Below are 16,968 nucleotides of genomic sequence, written 5' to 3' on the forward strand. Positions count from 1 at the left end.
GGCACCAGCATGAGTAAGTGCCCGAGGTTCCTGGGCTGGCAGGTGGTAGAGGGGCAGCTCGCCTGTGATGGGATCTGGTCACGGGCCAGCGGTAAGGAGCTGTGCCTCCTGCTGCCCGACATCCGCTATCTGGAGAGCTCTGCTTCGGCCTGCCCTGGACCTCAGTCTGCTGTGGGACCTGCGACATCCTCGTGGGTCCCATCTGTGAAATGGGGAATAGCTGTGGTGAGGCTGGGACCAGTGCAGGTGTGTGAGAACTGCAGGGGCATTAGGGATGTGGCGGCTACAGCTTGCAGGTGGTGGGCATGCTGAGGGATGGGGGGACCTGGTTGCTGAGGGAGATGGGGAGCAGGAGGCTGGGCTGGTGGGGCTTCCCATGCTCCTCGTGCCTGTGTCAGCCCCCTGGTCTCCACAAGGCAGTGGAGGCTTGGAGGGGAAGGGCTATCCAACAGCTTCCCTTCCTTCCAGGGTGTGAACTTGTACGTGAAGAACCTGGATGACTCCATTGATGATGGCAAACTGAGGAAAGAGTTCTCTCCCTATGGAGTGATTACCAGTGCGAAGGTGAGGGTTGGGGGCATCTCTAGGGGACAGCATTTCCCTCCATTGTCTCACCACCATCCTCCCACAACCCCGCCCCTCCGCCCTCTTGCGCAGAGATCTCTGAGGGGTACTGGGTACCCCTTCTGGGGCTCTGCTGACCCCATTGGAGTTTGTAGCCCATCTGCAGCCTTGTCTGGGTTAGAGGGGAAGAGGGTAGAAATATAGTCCCAGTCACACAGCTGGATTTGGGGCTCACTGTAACTTTGGCATTTATTGAGTGCCTACTGGATGCCAGATTCCAGAAATTCACATCTTAGTATTTCCATTGACTTCTGTTGTCTGGCTTCTGCCAGTGACATTATCCTCCTGGGTCTCCGTTTTCCCATCTGGAAAGTGAGAGGGCTGGACTCCGTCATTCTTCATTTGTTCTTCCCTATTTCTGGAGCACCAACTCTGTGCCTAACCCTGTTAGACCCCTGAGATGTGACAACTGGTCCATCTTTTCAGCAGCTCTGTGAGCTTCAGCAGGTGTCCTCTTACAGATGAGGACGCTGGCGCTCACTGGGTGGCTCTTGGCCCTGGCTTCTCATTACAACCCCCTGGGCAATTCTTAAATATACATCCCTGAATCAATGATGGAATGTGGATCTCCAGGGTGTAGGACCTGGGCTTTTTATTTTATTTATTTATTTATTTATTTATTTATTTATTTATTTTTGAGACAGAGTCTCGCTCTGTTGCCCAGGCTGAAGTGCAGGGGCTCACTGCAACCTCCACCTCCCAAGTTCAAGCGATTCTCCTGCCTCAGCCTCCCAAGTAGCTGTGACTACAGGCGGGCACCACCACACCTGGCTTGTTTTTGTATTTTTAGTAGAGATGGGGTTTCGCCGTGTTGGCCAAGCTGCTCTCACACTACTGACCTCAGGTGTGATCCACCTGCCTCAGCCTCCCAAAGTGCTGGGATTACAGGCGTGAGCCATGGTGCCTGGACTTTATTTTTCTTTAAGAAGCTCCCAAATGGTTTTAAGATGACCTAGTGTTTGTTCATTCTATACTTAAATACCTGCTGTTTTACCAGGCTCTATGGGAAACAGGAACACATCAAATGTGATCCCTGCTTTCGAGTAGCTTATGATCAGTGAGGAAGTCAGCCCATCACTAACTCAAATGGATTATAAGATGGGGGATAGTATGGAAGGCAGAGCTACAGAAACTCAATGGAACAGGGGGAAGGGCTGCCTGGAAGAAGTGGCAGTAGCAGCAGTATTTGACTTGGCTGTGAGGAGGTAGGGAGCTGGGGTGGGAATGAGGAATTTTCCAAAGAGATCAGTGCGGGTGATAGGGTGGGGGACCCACCTGAATGAAGGGATGATTGGGTTCTGAGGAAATGGTCTAGGAGTTCTCTTGTGGGTACTGAGGCCAGTTTAAACATCCTTCAGGGAGCCTTGCGTTTGGAGGAAAAAAACGGTGTCTTTTAGGTTAAGAGCCTTTCGAAAAATGTGAGAGAAGCCTGTGGCACATGTAAATTAGCCATTAGTAAATTTGATTAAACATTATCAAAAGCTATCGGTCTTCTTTCCCAGCAAATGCATACACATTTGATGTAATAACATGGTTGAAAGCTGGGATTTTAAAGTTAATCAGACCTAAATGTAAACCCCAGTCCTACCATTACCTAGCTCTAGAATCTGAGGCCAGTGGCATTGCTTTTTGGACCTTGTTGACCCACCTATGGAATGGGAGCAACACTACTCACCTCTCGAGGTGTCCTGAGAGCTACTAAAGAGGCTGCATGTAGAGCATCTGCATTCAATAAGCAGTGAGAGAGTGACTGTTGTAATTATTCATCACACACCTTATATACAGTTTCAGGAGATGGACTTCTTGAGTACTTCTGGAACAAAAGAAATGTGTAAATTTGGATTCCTTAGAGTTAAGGCATACCTAGGGTGACCATCTTTTTAACAGGCCAAAAAGTTGTATATATCTTTGTTTTTTTTTTTTTTTTTTGAGACAGTTTCCCTCTTGTCACTTAGGCTGGAGTGCAGTGGCGAGATCTTGGCTCACTGCAACCTTTCCCTCCTGGGTTCAAGCAATTCTCCTTCCTCAGCCTTCTGAGTAGCTGGGATTATAGGTGCCAGCCACTAAGCCCAGCTAATTTTTGTATTTTTAGTAGAGTTACGGCAGGGTTTCGCTATGTTGTTCAGTCTGGTCTTGAATTCCTGGCCTCAGGTGATCTGCCTTCCTTGGCCTCCTAAAGTGCTGAAATTACAAGCATGAGCCACTATGCCCATCCTGTCTTATAAAATTTTATATATTTTGGTTTATTATTATTTTTTATTAGAGACAGGTACTTTTTCTGTTGCCCAGGCTGGAGTGCAGTGGTGTGATCATGGCACGTTGCAACCTCCTGGGCTCAAGTGATTCTCTCACTTGAGCCTCCCAAGTAGCTGGGACCACAGGTGTGTTCCACCATGCCCAGCTGGTTTTTTAAAAACAAATTTTGGTAGAGATGGGTTCTTGCTGTGTTACCCAGGCTTGTCTCAAACTCCTGAGCTCAAGCAGTCCTCCCACCTCAGCCTTCCAAAGTGCTGGGATTATAGGCATGAGCCACTGCATCTGGACTATATTTTGTTTTATATAAAAAATGATTATAAAAATTAAAGGGATTAATGGATATAAATACTTATGCCACTATCAAGTTCCTAGTAAGCTCTGCGTTAAGTGTTAGCTTTGCTAAATTTTATCATTATTAACTATCTACTACCAGAAATTCTTAACTATATATATATATTTTTTGAGACAGAGTTCCACTCTTGTTGCTCAGGCTGGAGTGCAATGGTGTGATCTTGGCTCACTGCAACCTCCACCTCCTGGATTCAAGAGATTCTCCTACTTCAGCCTCCTGAGTAGCTGGGATTACAGGTGGCTGCCACCCAGCTAATTTTTTGTATTTTTAGTAGAGATGGCATTTCACTGTGTTGGTCAGGCTGGTCTCAAACTCCTGATCTCAGGTGACCCACCCACCTCAGCCTCCCAAAGTGCTGGGATTATAGGCATGAGCCACCACACCCGGCCCTTTGGCTGTTTGATGAAGCCTGTGGACCCCTTCTAAGAATATTTTTTAAAAACCCTTTTTGAGACAGGGTCTCACTCTGTTGCCCAGGCTGGAATGCAGTGGTGCCATACTGCAGCCTCCAACTCCTGGCATTAAGCAATCCTCCTGCCTCAGCCTCCCAAGTAGCTGAGACTATAGGAGCTACAGTATGCCTGGCTAATTTTTTATATTGCCCTGGCTGGTCTCAAATTCCTGGGCTCAAGTAATTCTTCCACTTCAGCTTCCCAAAAATAGGAATGAGCCACCAAACCTGGGTCTAAGAATATTTTTTAATGCATAAAATAAAATTCATAGAAATGAAATTACAAAAAAAATTATATCGAAAAATACATAATGGTGAAAATACTAGAGTGACAGCAGTACGTGCTTTTATTTTTTTATTTTTATTTTTATCTTTTTTCGAGATGAAGTCCTGCTCTGTCACCCAGGCTGGAGTGGAGCGGTGTGATCTTGACTCACTACAACCTCTGCCTCCCAGGTTCAAGAACCCGGGTTCTGCCTCAACCTCCTGAGTAGCTGAGATTACAGGTGCCCACCACCACTCCCAGCTGATTTTTGCATATTTTTAGTAGAGATGGGGTTTCACCATGTTGGCCAGGCTGGTCTTGAACTCCTGATCTCAGGTGATTTGCCCACCTCAGCCTCCCAAAGTGCTGGGGTTATAGGTGTGAGCCACCGCACCTGGCTGAGATTAGCAATAATTAATGTAATATGAAAATATTTTCTTTTCCTTCATGACAAAGTCATAGGCATGAGTCATACTGCTAGGATTTTTTATGTTGTTGCTGATATTCATAATGGAAATGCTAATGTGAAAATAAAGATGTTACTTTTCCCCAATCCAGGTTCACAGACCCCCTAAATTGTATCTTTGACCTCCCTGAGGGGGATCTATGGACTCTCAGATTAAGACCCCTGTACTGAAGGATAGCAGAGTACAGTTTGAAAATTACTGATTAAGAGCATGGGCTCTCCAGGAGTTCAAGCCCAGCCTGGACAATAGGATGAGACCTCATCTTTACAAAAAACAAAGAAAAGTAACTAGGCATGGTGGTGTGTGCCTGTAGTCTCAGCTACTTGGGAGACTGAGGTGAGAGGATCACTTGAGCCTAGGAGGTCAAGGATACAGTGAGCTGAGATTGCACCACTGCACTCCAGCTGAGTGACCGAGTGAGATCCTAACTCAAAAAAAAAAAAAAAGAAAAAAAGAAAAAAAGAGCATGGGCTCTAATAGTGTAGATTTTGAAAATAACTCTAACTTTTATGGGATGTGTGAGCCAGGCCAGTGTCTTGACCCTAACAAAGGTTAAAAAGCCAGGGCCAGGTGTAGTGGCTCCTGCCTATAATCCCTGCACCTTGGGAGACCTAGGTAGGAGGATCTCTTGAGACCATCCTGGGCAACATAATGAGAGAGCTGATCCCTGCACACACACACACACACACACACACACACACACACACACATATGCACGCACACACACGCACACACACACACATATGCACGCACACACACACGCACATACACACACACACACACAAATTAGCTGGTCGTGGTGGTATGTACCTATAGACCTAACTACTTGGGAGGCTGAGGCAGGAGGATCCCTTGAGACCAGGAGTTTGAGGCTACAGTGAGCTATGATCATACCACTCCACTCCAGCCTGGATGACAGAGTGAAACTCCATCTCTTTAAAAAAAAAAAAAAAGTTACGAACCCTAAATGCCATGTTGGATCCTGAAAGAGAAAATTAATATTAGGGGAAAAAAGAGTGAAATTCCAGTGAAGTCTGGAGTTCAGTTAATAGCACTGCAGCTAATAGGAGCTAATAGTATAATAGTTAATAGCATTGCACCAGTGTTAATGTTGTCATTTTGAAAAATGTACCATGTTCACATTGGGGGAAGCTGGGTAAAAGATATACAGCAGGCCGGGCCCAGTGGCTCACACCTGTAATCCTAGCACTTTGGGAGGCTGAGGCAGGTGGATCATTTGAGGTCAAGAGTTAAGACCAGCCTGGCCAACATGGTAAAATCCTGTCTCTATTAAAAATACAAAAATTAGCTGGGTGTGGCGGCACGTGCCTGTAGTCCCATCTACCCAGGAGGCTGAGGCAGGAGAATCATTTGAACCTGGGAGGCTGAGGTAACAGTTAGCCGAGAACGCACTACTGCGCTCCAGCCTGGGTGACAGAGTGAGACTCTGTCTCAAAAAAAAAAAAAACAAAAAAGACAGCAACCCTCTGTAATATTTTTGCAACTTTTTCTATAAATCTAAAGTTACTCCAAAATAAAAAGGTTATTTTAACAAAAAGGCTAAGAACCTCTTTCCCAAATTCTTAAAGAACTTGGCTTACTTAGCAGAGGCAATAGCAGCTCACCAGAACAGTGTGTTGGGGTGAGTCCTGGCTGTTGTATGAACCACTGGCTGAGTGACTCTGGACAAGTCATTCTTTGGAATCTCTCTTATCCTAGCTGCAAAGCAGAAGGTGTGATGCCTCCTGCATCAGGGGGGTTGTACATGTGAGATGTGAAGATGTGTAAAGTATCTGGCATGCAGCAGGCCTCAGTAGATGAGGGTGCATGCTGCATCCCTCCATCACCACTCAGTAAACGGGGTGCACGCTGCATCCTTCAAACACAGCTCTGTAAACGGTGGTCCACGCTACTTTCCTCTATCACAGCTCACTAAATGGGAGTACACACTATATCCCGCCATCCCCGCTCAGTAAACTGGTGCACGCTACAGCTCTGAGTCACAGCTGTCTCTCGGGCCTGCCCAGTGCTGGGCTTGGCCCCTGGGGAGGAGGGAGGCAGTGCAGCCCCAGGAACCTTCCTTCTCCACCCCAGCAGCTCTTGTCTTGTCTTGCTTTTAGGTGATGACAGAGGGTAGCCACAGCAAGGGGTTTGGCTTTGTGTGTTTTTCCTCCCCAGAAGAGGCGACAAAGGCCGTGACAGAGATGAACGGGCGCATCGTGGGCACCAAGCCACTCTATGTGGCACTGGCCCAGCGCAAAGAGGAGCGGAAGGCCATCTTGACCAACCAGTACATGCAGCGTGTCTCCACCATGCGGACCCTGAGCAACCCCCTCTTGGGTTCCTTTCAGCAGCCCTCCAGCTACTTCCTGCCTGCCGTGCCCCAGGTGACGGCCTGCCCACAGCTCCCACCACAGCCGTCCCCGCTGCCCCAGCCAGGCAGAGCGTGAAGACTAGAGTTCCTAGGCGGATGGAAGTTCCCAGCTTGCTTCTGCCGAGTTCTTCGTTTTCCCTCCATAAAAGGGAGAGAGAGTGTTAGTCAAATGGCATTTTCCAGTCTGAGAGAAGCTCGTAAATGTTGTGCTAAAAAAGACTCTCAATGATGTAGTAAGCTTGGGAAATGATGCATTAAGCAAGTTAAACCTACATTTTTTCTTTTCTTTTCTTTGTTTTTTTTTTTTTTTTGAGACGGAGTTTCGCTCTTGTTACCCAGGCTGGAGTGCAATGGTGCGATCTCGGCTCACTGCAACCTCCGCCTCCTGGGTTTGGGCAATTCTCCTGCCTCAGCCTCCTGAGTAGCTGGGATTACAGGCACGTGCCACCATGCCCAGCTAATTTTTTTTTGTATTTTTAGTAGAGACGGGGTTTCACCATGTTGACCAGGATGGTCTCGATCTCTCGACCTCGTGATCCACCCGCCTCGGCCTCCCAAAGTGCTGGGATTACAGGCTTGAGCCACCGCGCCCGGCCTCTTTTCTTTTTTTTTAAGACAGGGTCTCAGTGTCACCGAGACTGGAGAGCAATGGTGTGATCATGGCTCACTGCAGCCTTGAATTCCTTGAGTGATCCTCCCACTTCAGCCTCCTGAGTAGCTGGGACTGTAGGTGCATGCCGCCATGGCCAGCTAATTTTTTTTGTTTATTTTAAAGAAAGGGGTCTCGCCATGTTGCCCAGGCCGGTCTCAAACTCCTGGGCTCAAGCAATCCTCTTGCCTTGGCCTCCCAAAGTCCTGGCCTTACAGGAATCAGCCGCCGTGTGCCCTGCCCTACATATTTTTTAAAATTAATTTTTTTGTTTTGTTTTGGAGACAGTCTTGCTTGCTCTGTTGCCCAAAATGGAGTGCTGTGATACCATCTCGGTTCACTGCAACCTACACCTTCTGGGTTCAAGTGATTCCCGTGCCTCAGCCTCTTAAGTAGCTGGGATTACAAGCATGTGCCACCATACTCGGCTAATTTTTTGTATTTTTAGTAAAGACGGAGTTTCACCATATTGGCCAGGCTGGACTTGAACTCTTGACCTCAAGTGATCTGCCCTCCTCGGCCTCCCAAAGTGCTGGGATTACAGGCATGAGCCACCATGCCTGGCCCTAGGTTTCTTTACTATCTACATTATTCTACTCTAATATGCCAATATCTGTGACTCTCCAAAACAGGCACAGATTATGTGGCATTTCCCCAGCTTAGATGGTCGTTTTTTGTGGGATGCCTGTTGGCATCTCCCCTGGATGTTAATGTTCTGAGGAGCATGGTTTGGGAAAGGACCTTGTGGAGCTGAGAGGAAGTAGAAAGATGTCAGCTATTAATGGCCACCAGGGTGAGAACATTCCTCTCCTTTTAGCAGTTGCTTAAACTGGCACAAGTTGGAGTAAGATGTCACCCTTTTTATCCAGGTCATTGGGCTAGCTGACAAGCAGCCAAGATTGAAATCTAAGATCTTTGCCCTGGAGGATTCAGGGCTAATGGGTATCCTAAGATGGGAGGAAGGAGCTTTCATTCCAGCCTTGTAGGTCTTTACTTACCAGTCCGCTGCAGGGGCCAGTAGTGTTCCTGCCAGGGGGTCCCTGAGGAGGTATAGCTTCTCACTGACCCTGCCGCCAAGCCCCTCATCCTGGGTCTTCTTCTCCCATGCAGCCTCCAGCCCAGGCTGCATACTATGGCTGTGGCCCAGTGACACCCACCCAGCCTGCCCCCAGGTGGACATCCCAGCCACCTAGACCTTCCTGTGAGTGACCCAACCCCTTCCATTCTCAGACTGGCCCAGTGGTGTGGGCCTTGTGAGGCAGTCATAACATAGGGAAGAAACCTGGCCCTGCCACTTGCCAGGGTGGGTGACTTCACTTCTCTGAGCCTCAGTTTCCTCTTCTGAGCATGGGCCTGAATGAGATTTGCGTAAAGTACCAAGCACCGGCATGAGCCAGTGAAAGACATGCATGCAGTTAGCCACTAGCAGTCATCGCCAGACTCCTCTGATTTGTGACTCTGAAAATTCTTGCAAAGCTGAGAAAATGAAATTCCTCTGGCTATCTTGTTGACCAAAGGCCCTCCTCTATAAGAGTGAAATGCACACTCACTTGAAACTGTCTCGAAGGGACTAAGGTGTCTGATCATGGTACTTATGCATTTGGGGGCTCTGGGTAGACATCAGTTGGCTTTGAAATTGCATTTTTCTACACCCTCTTCCTGGAGTTCTGGGTCTAGGTGAATTGACTCCTATTTCTGTTGTGAATGTTCTAGTTTCCCTTCCCATTTTTTTGGTGGCCCTGGAAGCTTCCAGGTACAGCGTGCCATCTTGATGATTCCCCCGTCTTCATCCAATTTTTCTCTCTCTGTGGTGTCTGCACCACAAGCTGCCTACCCTCCAGGTGCCTCAATGGTTCGGCCACCAGTGATGCCTCGGTGCCCCCCGGCCCACATCGGCGGTATCAGGCAGGCCTCCACCCAGGTGCCACGTACGGTGCCCCACACTCAGAGAGTGGGTAAGTGTGGGTAGGGCCAAGGGGAATGGGGGTGGGTAAGGTTGGCACTGGGAGTCAGGACCAACATTCATGGTGCCCTTGCCATACGCTCTCCCGGTGGGCAAGGCCAATTTTGCAGACTGTCTGTAGTCTGCATGGTAGTTAGCTTGGCCTCCAGTCCCTGGGGCCAACTCACTCTGTGGCCTTTTGCTGAACTGCTGTATCCAATCACCTAATCTTTAAAATGGGGACAAAAATAGTACTCCCATTTTGTTGTCAAGGATTTTTAAAAAAATGTTTTTGATTTTTTCTTTTTTGAGACCGAGTTGCCCACGATGGAGTGTACTGGAGTGATTTTGGTTCACTGCAACCTCTGCCTCCCGGGTTCTAAGCGATTCTCCTGCCTCAGCCTCCCGAGTAGCTGGGACTACAGGTGTGCACCACAACACCTAGCTAATTTTTATATTTTTAGTAAAGACAGCGTTTCACCATGTTGGCCAGGCTGGTCTCGAACTCCTGACCTCAGGTGTTCCACCCACTTCGGACTCCCATCGAAGTGCTGGGATTACAGGCGTGAGTCACCACACCTGGCTTGTTGTTGAGGATTAATGAGATCACGCATGCAAGGGCTTAGCACTGGGCCTGAAGCCTGGTAAATATCGCAGCAACCATAAACAAGGGTGTGGATTTTGGCTGTACGGCATGCACATCTGTTCCTTCATTCTGCAAAAGTTCTCACATCCACAGTGTGCTGACCCCAAGCTCAGCACTGGAGATTCTGCACGAATGAGGCATACTCAGTCCCTGGCCATAGGTTCCTGCAGGCCCTGACACCCCTGCTTCTTTCTTTCTTTTTTCTTATCATGGTAAAATTCATATAACAAAATTTACCACTTAACTATTTTTCAGTGTACAGGTCAATGGCATTAAGTATATTCACGCTGCTATGTAGTATCCCCACTGTCCACTCTCCAGAACTCTGTTCATCTTGCAGAGCTGAAATTCTGTACCTGTTAAACCATAACTTCATTCCTCCTCCTGCTAGCCCTTGGCAACTGCCATTTTACTTGTCTCTGTGAATTTGACTATTCTCAGTACCTCATGAAAGTGGAATCATAGAGCATTTGTCTTTTTGCAGCTGGCTTTTTTTTTTTTTTTAATTTTACATGTCACAAGATATATCCATGTTGTAGCATGTGTCAGAATCTCCTTATTAAGGCTGAAAAATATTCCCTTGTATGTATAGATGTCATTTATAGTTATTCTATCAATGGACATTTGGATTGCTTCTACCCTTTGGGTATTGTGAATAATGTTGCTATGAAAATGGTTGTACAGGCTGGGCATTGTGGCTCATGCCTGTAATCTCAGCACTTTGGGAGGCTGAGGCGGGTGGGTCATAAGGTCAGGAGTTTGAGACCAGCCTGGCTAACACGGTGAAACCCTGTCTCTACTAAAAATACAAAAATTAGCCAGACATGGAGGCACGTGCCTGTAATCCCAGCTACTTGGTAGGCAAGAGAATCGATTGGACTCGGGAGGCAGAGGTAGTAGTGAGCTGAGATCGTACCACTGCACTACAGCCTGGGTGACAGAGTAAGACTCCGTATCAGAAAACAAAAAGAAAATGGTTGTACAAATAGCTCTTTGAAACCATCCTTTCAATTCTTTTAGGTGTATACCTAGAGGTAAAATTGCTGGATGATATGGTAATTCTGCTCAATTTTTTGAGGAAGTCCTATACTGTTTTTCTGTAGTGGGTGCATGGTTTTACATTCCTACGACAGTGCACAGTGTTCTAATTTCTTTACATTCTTGTCAACACTTGTTATTTTGTTTTTGTTTTGTTTTGTTTTGTTTTTGGATAGCAGCTATTTGAATTCTGCTTACCTTTTTTTGCAGCCAACATTGGTACTCAGACCACAGGACCCAGTGGGGTAGGATGCTGCACGCCAGGCCGGCCTCTCCTGCCGTACAAGTGTTCTTCAGCAGCACACAGCACCGATCAGGTAAGGCCGGCCCAGCTGCCTGCCCTTAGCCTGGGGTCCCGGACGCCTGGCTCAGAACTTTGGCTAACATGTTGGGCTTTGGCTGTTTTTCTTTTCTTGGCTTTTAAACTTTCCTTTGTTAATGTGTACAATCAAGAAGAGATCACTCTTACTGAGAGAAGGGGAAAGAGGGCCAGCATCACGTTTTATTTACAATTTGTTTTGCCTCAGTTATTACCAAAATTAATTTGGATTTCCTTAGTCTTTGTGATGAACAGCAAGGATAGGTATTTTAAGAATACAGGAGGGATGTGCTTAATCTTCAAAACAAAATACCTAAAACCAAAGACTGTATTTATCTCCCTGCCCTGAAAAAAGTCTAAAATTCAGCATTATCATATCCTGTGTAGAACTGCAGTGTGTCTAATTTCAACTATTTCTTGCAGAATGAAAGAGGTTCACGCCTGTAATCCCAGCACTTTGGGAGGCTGAGTCAGGTAGATCACAAGGTCGAGAAATCGAGACCATCCTGGCCAACATACTGAAAACCCGTCTCTACTAAAAATACAAAAATTAGCTGGGGGTGGTGGCGCTACCTGTAGTCCCAGCTACTCGGGAGGCTGAGGCAGGAGAATCGCTTGAAGCTGGGAGGCGGAGGTTGCAGTGAGCCGAGATCACGCTACTGCACTCTAGCCTGGCGACAGGGTGAGACTCTGTCTCAAAAAAAAAAAAAAAAAAAAAAAGTATTTAAACAGCAAAAATGCCTTTTGGTTTTTGACAGGGTCTCACTCTGTCACCCAGGTTAGAGTGCAGTGGTGTGATCAAAGCTTACTGCAGCCTTGAACTCCTAGGCTCAAGTGATCCTGCCGCCTCAGCCTCCAAGTACAGACGGGTGACACTATGTCTGGCTAATTTTGTGTTTTTTTTTTGTAGAGACAGGGGTCTCACTATATTGCCAAGGCTGATCTCAAACTCCTGGCCTCAGGCAATCCTCCACTCTGGTTTTCCAAAGTTCTAGGATTATAGGTGTGAGCCACTGCACCTGGCCAAAAATGCTTTAAAATTACCATGATGCAAAAGGGGGAGAAGTGTGCTGGGGACGTGTCCATAAAACTACTTGATAAAAAGGGCTTTATTTGGCACAAAGTTATTGGTAACACGGGGCTTTCATTTATCATTGTACATCAGGGACCTTTATAAGCTCATAGCAGTACAGGAAACATCTAAGCTAGAGGAATGACTTTGTCTTCTAATCCACCTTGCCCTTGTTGGGGACTCTCCATCCAACCTGATCATCCCGACCCTGCCCGCTGTTCCCCTCCTCCAGTGCCTCCCTGGCCTTGTGTTCACTTGCCAGGGTAAGTGTTTTGAGGACAGGCCTGTCTGTGGTGAGTAAGGGATGTGTCCCCGGCACCATGCAGGTCCAGGAGCCGGCTGTGCACATCCCAGGACATGAGCCCCTGACTGCGTCCATGCTGGCTGCGGCGCCCCTGCATGAGCAAAAGCAGATGATTGGTGAGTGGCTGGTTCTCCTACTCTGGAGCAAGCAGAGGAGAGCTGTGAGCTGGCTAGCCTGCTGGGAAACACCCTGAGTGGAGGTCCAACATGAGATCAAAGTCCAGTTTGTCACTGACCCACCTACTGAGTGACCGTGGCCAAGCTGCCTCTATGCTTTTTTTTTGAGATGGAGTCTTGCTAAGTCGCCAGGCTGGAGAGCAGTGGCAGGATCTTGGCTTACTAAAACCTCCGCCTCCCGGGTTCAAGGGATTCTCCTGCCTCAGCTTCCTGAGTAGTTGGGACTACAGGCATGTGCCACCACGTCCAGCTAATATTTGTATTTTTAGTAGAGATGCGTTTCACCATGTTGGCCAGGCTGGTCTCAAACTCCTGACCTTGTGATCCGCCTGCCTCTGCTGCCTCAAGTGCTGGGATTACAGGTGTGAGCCACTGTGTCTGGCACTGCCTCTATTCTCTAGGCACCTATTCTCTCGTCTTAAAACCCTGGTCAGACTGGATGGTCCTGGGATTTCTTCCAGCTCTGCTGTCCTATGACTTTGAGGCTGGGAGACACTCCAGATGTGGGGAGATCAGGGCCCAGAATGGAGGAGTAGGGGTACGGTCTTGGATTTCTGCTGAGAAATGGCCCATAGGTGGGTGTTAAAGTTCCTCACACCTCTCCTGAACGGGAAGAAACTCATTCACCAGTATCCTAGTGCCCACTGCAGGGAGGTAGGGAATCTGTGTTTGGTAAATACATAATGTTCCTCATAGATCCTGGATTCCTTGTGCAATTCATCTCCATTCCTAGTGTCCATGGCAGGCCTTGATAAAAATGCCACTAAGTGGACACAAGCTTGTTCCTGGTTGGCAGGTTCTTCAGTGCATGGCCACCAGCAGATCCTTCACTGCAGGCCCCCATTACCACTGCTCCACTGTTTCCTCAGCTGACTTAGGATTTTGCCACGTTACCCTTTCCCCTCACCCCGAATTTCTTTTTCCTTTTTTGTCTGGAGTATTGCTCTGTCACCAAGGCTGGAGTGCTGTGGCATGATCTTGGTTCGCTCCAACCTCCACCTCCTGGGTTCAAGTGATTCTCCTGCCTCAGCCTCCCGAATAGCTGGGATTATAGATAGGCACCTGCCACCATGCCTGGCTAATTTTTGTATTTTTAGTAGAGACTGGGTTTCACCATGTTGACCAGGCTGGTCTCAAACTCCTGACTTCAGGTGATCTGCCTGCCTCGGCCTCCCAAAGTACTGTGATTACAGGCATGACCTGCACCTGGCCTCACCTGGAAAAATTTTAAATGAGCTTAATGGAAGTAGAAGGCTTTGTTAGTAGTAGTTAGTAATAGTTTGTTAGTAGTAGAAAGTAAACATCTTCACTTTCTTCATGGAAGACTCCTTCCGCCCCCACTTAAGGCACCCCATCCTGGCTGGGCCCTGCACACAGTGCTGAGATGGGCTGACCACCAATACCAAGCAGGCCCTGTCACTAGAAATACCTGATGTTAGAAGATCAGGTGTTAAACGTCACAGCCTAGGAGGAGCAGTTCTGGGAGAAGAACCCAGATGTCTTCAATGCTCCACTCCATACCAGTCCTGGGATGCCGCAGTGTGAGCCAGGCAGGTGCACGAGCTATTAGAGGGTGTTCCACACAGGGGAGCGTCTCTACCCCCTTATCCATGATGTCCACACCCAGCTGGCTGGCAAGATCACGGGCATGCTGCTGGAGATTGACAACTCGGAGCTGTTGCTCATGCTGGAGTCTCCAGAGTCCCTCCATGCCAAGGTAAGCAGGAGCCAACCTGGGTAGCAGGGAGCCTGAGGGGCCAGGAGGAAAGCTAAGGACAACGGCTCTCCTACTGGAGCTAGTGGACAGCTGTTTGGCCAGATAAAGTGTTTGTTCTTGCTGATACCTGAAGGCCTGCTGAATCTCAGAGTGGAGGGGCCTTGGTAAGGGTTTGCTACTTCAGCCTCTCCATGGACTCATTCTGTGTTGTTCCGTAGGTAGGGTTTTGGTACAAGGAAGTGTGTTCTGACCGAGTGTAAGGGTTAGTATCTTTCCAGCTGTCCAGCAGTGTACCTGTGTCAAAGGTGACAGGGCCGTGGAATCTTGCAATTAGCGGTGGAGTTTCCACAGAAACGCTGTAGATGGAGGAGGATCCTGTGTCCAGGATGCTGAGCCAGGGGGAGGTCAAGACCCTTCTGGGACCTGTGGTGACAGCTGCACTAAGCCCCTCCCACTCCTGTCCCACAGATAGACGAAGCAGTGGCCGTGCTGCAGGCACACCAGGCTGTGGAGCAGCCGAAGGCGTTCATGCACTGAAACCAGGTGGGTGGAATGATGACAGCAGCGGCTGAGCCTGGGAGAAGATGAAGGAACTAGGCAGGCACTGACTTTCACAAACACACAGAGAATCGTGCTGTGTCCCTGGCTTTCTCTGAAGTACCAGGGAGTCTGGAGGAAGTTGTGAGAATCAGAGGAGATGATTAACTGTGATCAGAATGCGGGGTGGAGATGACGGTGCAGGGTGAAGGAGGTGCCCCCTTGCCAGCTGCCCTGACTGGCTTCATGCAGCATAGGTTGGGCTTTCCTGGGGCCCTGCCTGGCTCCATTCTGCCTTCCTGAAGGCCTGGCTGGGTTGAAACAACCTTCTTGATTGAAGATCGGGTGTCTGCCATACTTTAAAAACACTTATTTTTACCTTTTTATCCTCAGAAAAGGAAATCCTCGCTGCCATGGCTGCCAGAAGGACAGTGTTTCTGGCTCTCAGCCCTAAGGCCCTGCAAACTCTAACTTATTTCCCAATTAGTCAGTATCTATACTTGGGCTCTGTATGCAAATGAAGGTTGGTCATTCATCCAGCCTATTACCTTTTGCTTTGTGTATTAAAAGTGCTGCAAAATCTGCCTTGCCTCCCAGGAGGCCCTTTTGTGTCTGAAGGAGGTGGGGACAGAGCAAAGGGTAGACATGACTGGGTTGGGGCTCTGGCTACAAGAAACAAAAACCCAGGCGGGCGCAGTGGCTCATGCCTATAATCCCAGCACTTTGGGAGGCTGAGGTGGGCAGATCACCTGTGGTCGGGAGTTCAAGACCACGCTGACCAACGTGGAGAAACCCCATCTCTACTAAAAATACAAAAAATTAGCTGGGTGTGGTGGTCCATGCCTGTAATCCCAGCTACTTGGGAGGCTGAGGCAGGAGAATCGCTTGAACCTGGGACGCAGAGGTTGCAGTGAGCTGAGATTGTGCCTGCCATTGCACTCTAGCTTGGGCAACACGAATGAAACTCCATCTCAAAAAGAAACAGAAACCCAAAGGAGTGCTGAAGCACACAAAGTGTATATACACAAGAGCAGGAAGTGTGTCAAGAGCTGATCCATCAATGGTATAGTGGATGACAACATCAGTATCACACAATAGACCAGAGCTACAGGGGCCCCCATCTGATGTGCAGAGTCCCTGGCTTGAGCACCCTGCAGGGCAAACACCCAGTTGCTTCTCGGCTCCAGGCTGGCTAAGGGGTTGTGTAACATAATTAAAGAACCCTTGTAGGAACGATTTTAGGGTACCTTACCAGGTTAGGATTGTCCTCCCCTACAGGCAATGGGGAAGTCTCTTGAAAAGCTTCTTCAGGACAGTCAGTGCTCACCTCCCATCAGGGATGTACAGTCCAGGTCTTTGCTTTCTCTCATACCTGAGCAGCCAAATGAAAGTGGCCACTATGACCCAAGTAGACTGGGTTCTGCTAAAAATTCACCAGCAACAAATTTGACTGAGTCCTCAAGGCGCTGCTTTGCCACTCTTAGCTCCTCACTCTTCCTGTTCTCCACTCCACAAACCTCCAACCCGTCTTCGCCACACCCTGCCCACTTCTCTGGCTGCTTCTAATCTGTTCCCTGTGCAGATCCATCGTCTTCTCCCCGAACGCTGACTGCTGCCATTTCCTTAGTCTCAATCCTGGGCCCTCTCCTTTCCTCATGCCATGCTCTTCTGAGCTATCTAATTTTCAAACACATCTTCAATCTGCACCCAGTCTAGGATGACTCCCTGTTTTTTTCTTCAGTCCAGTCAACTCGAGTACCTGAGTCACCTCTCTCACAT

The 16,968-nt window shown here is 48.3% G+C and overlaps 1 protein-coding gene across 1 annotated transcript in view; it reads left to right on the forward strand.

Moving 5' to 3' along the window:
• PABPC1L (poly(A) binding protein cytoplasmic 1 like) overlaps positions 1 to 16,578 on the forward strand; it is a 31,459-nt gene extending 14,881 nt beyond the window's left edge. Inside the window, exons 7-14 of the mRNA XM_074406576.1 lie at positions 469 to 564; positions 6,536 to 6,802; positions 8,549 to 8,639; positions 9,265 to 9,393; positions 11,275 to 11,381; positions 12,782 to 12,875; positions 14,522 to 14,652; positions 15,121 to 16,578. Of these exons, the coding sequence (XP_074262677.1) occupies positions 469 to 564; positions 6,536 to 6,802; positions 8,549 to 8,639; positions 9,265 to 9,393; positions 11,275 to 11,381; positions 12,782 to 12,875; positions 14,522 to 14,652; positions 15,121 to 15,189 (984 nt within the window). The 3' untranslated portion in view covers positions 15,190 to 16,578. The remainder of the gene's footprint in view (positions 1 to 468; positions 565 to 6,535; positions 6,803 to 8,548; positions 8,640 to 9,264; positions 9,394 to 11,274; positions 11,382 to 12,781; positions 12,876 to 14,521; positions 14,653 to 15,120) is intronic.
• Positions 16,579 to 16,968: the final 390 nt, after the last annotated feature.

Source organism: Saimiri boliviensis, chromosome 9, assembly GCF_048565385.1.
Source record: "Saimiri boliviensis isolate mSaiBol1 chromosome 9, mSaiBol1.pri, whole genome shotgun sequence".
Taxonomy (NCBI): Eukaryota; Metazoa; Chordata; class Mammalia; order Primates; family Cebidae; genus Saimiri; species Saimiri boliviensis.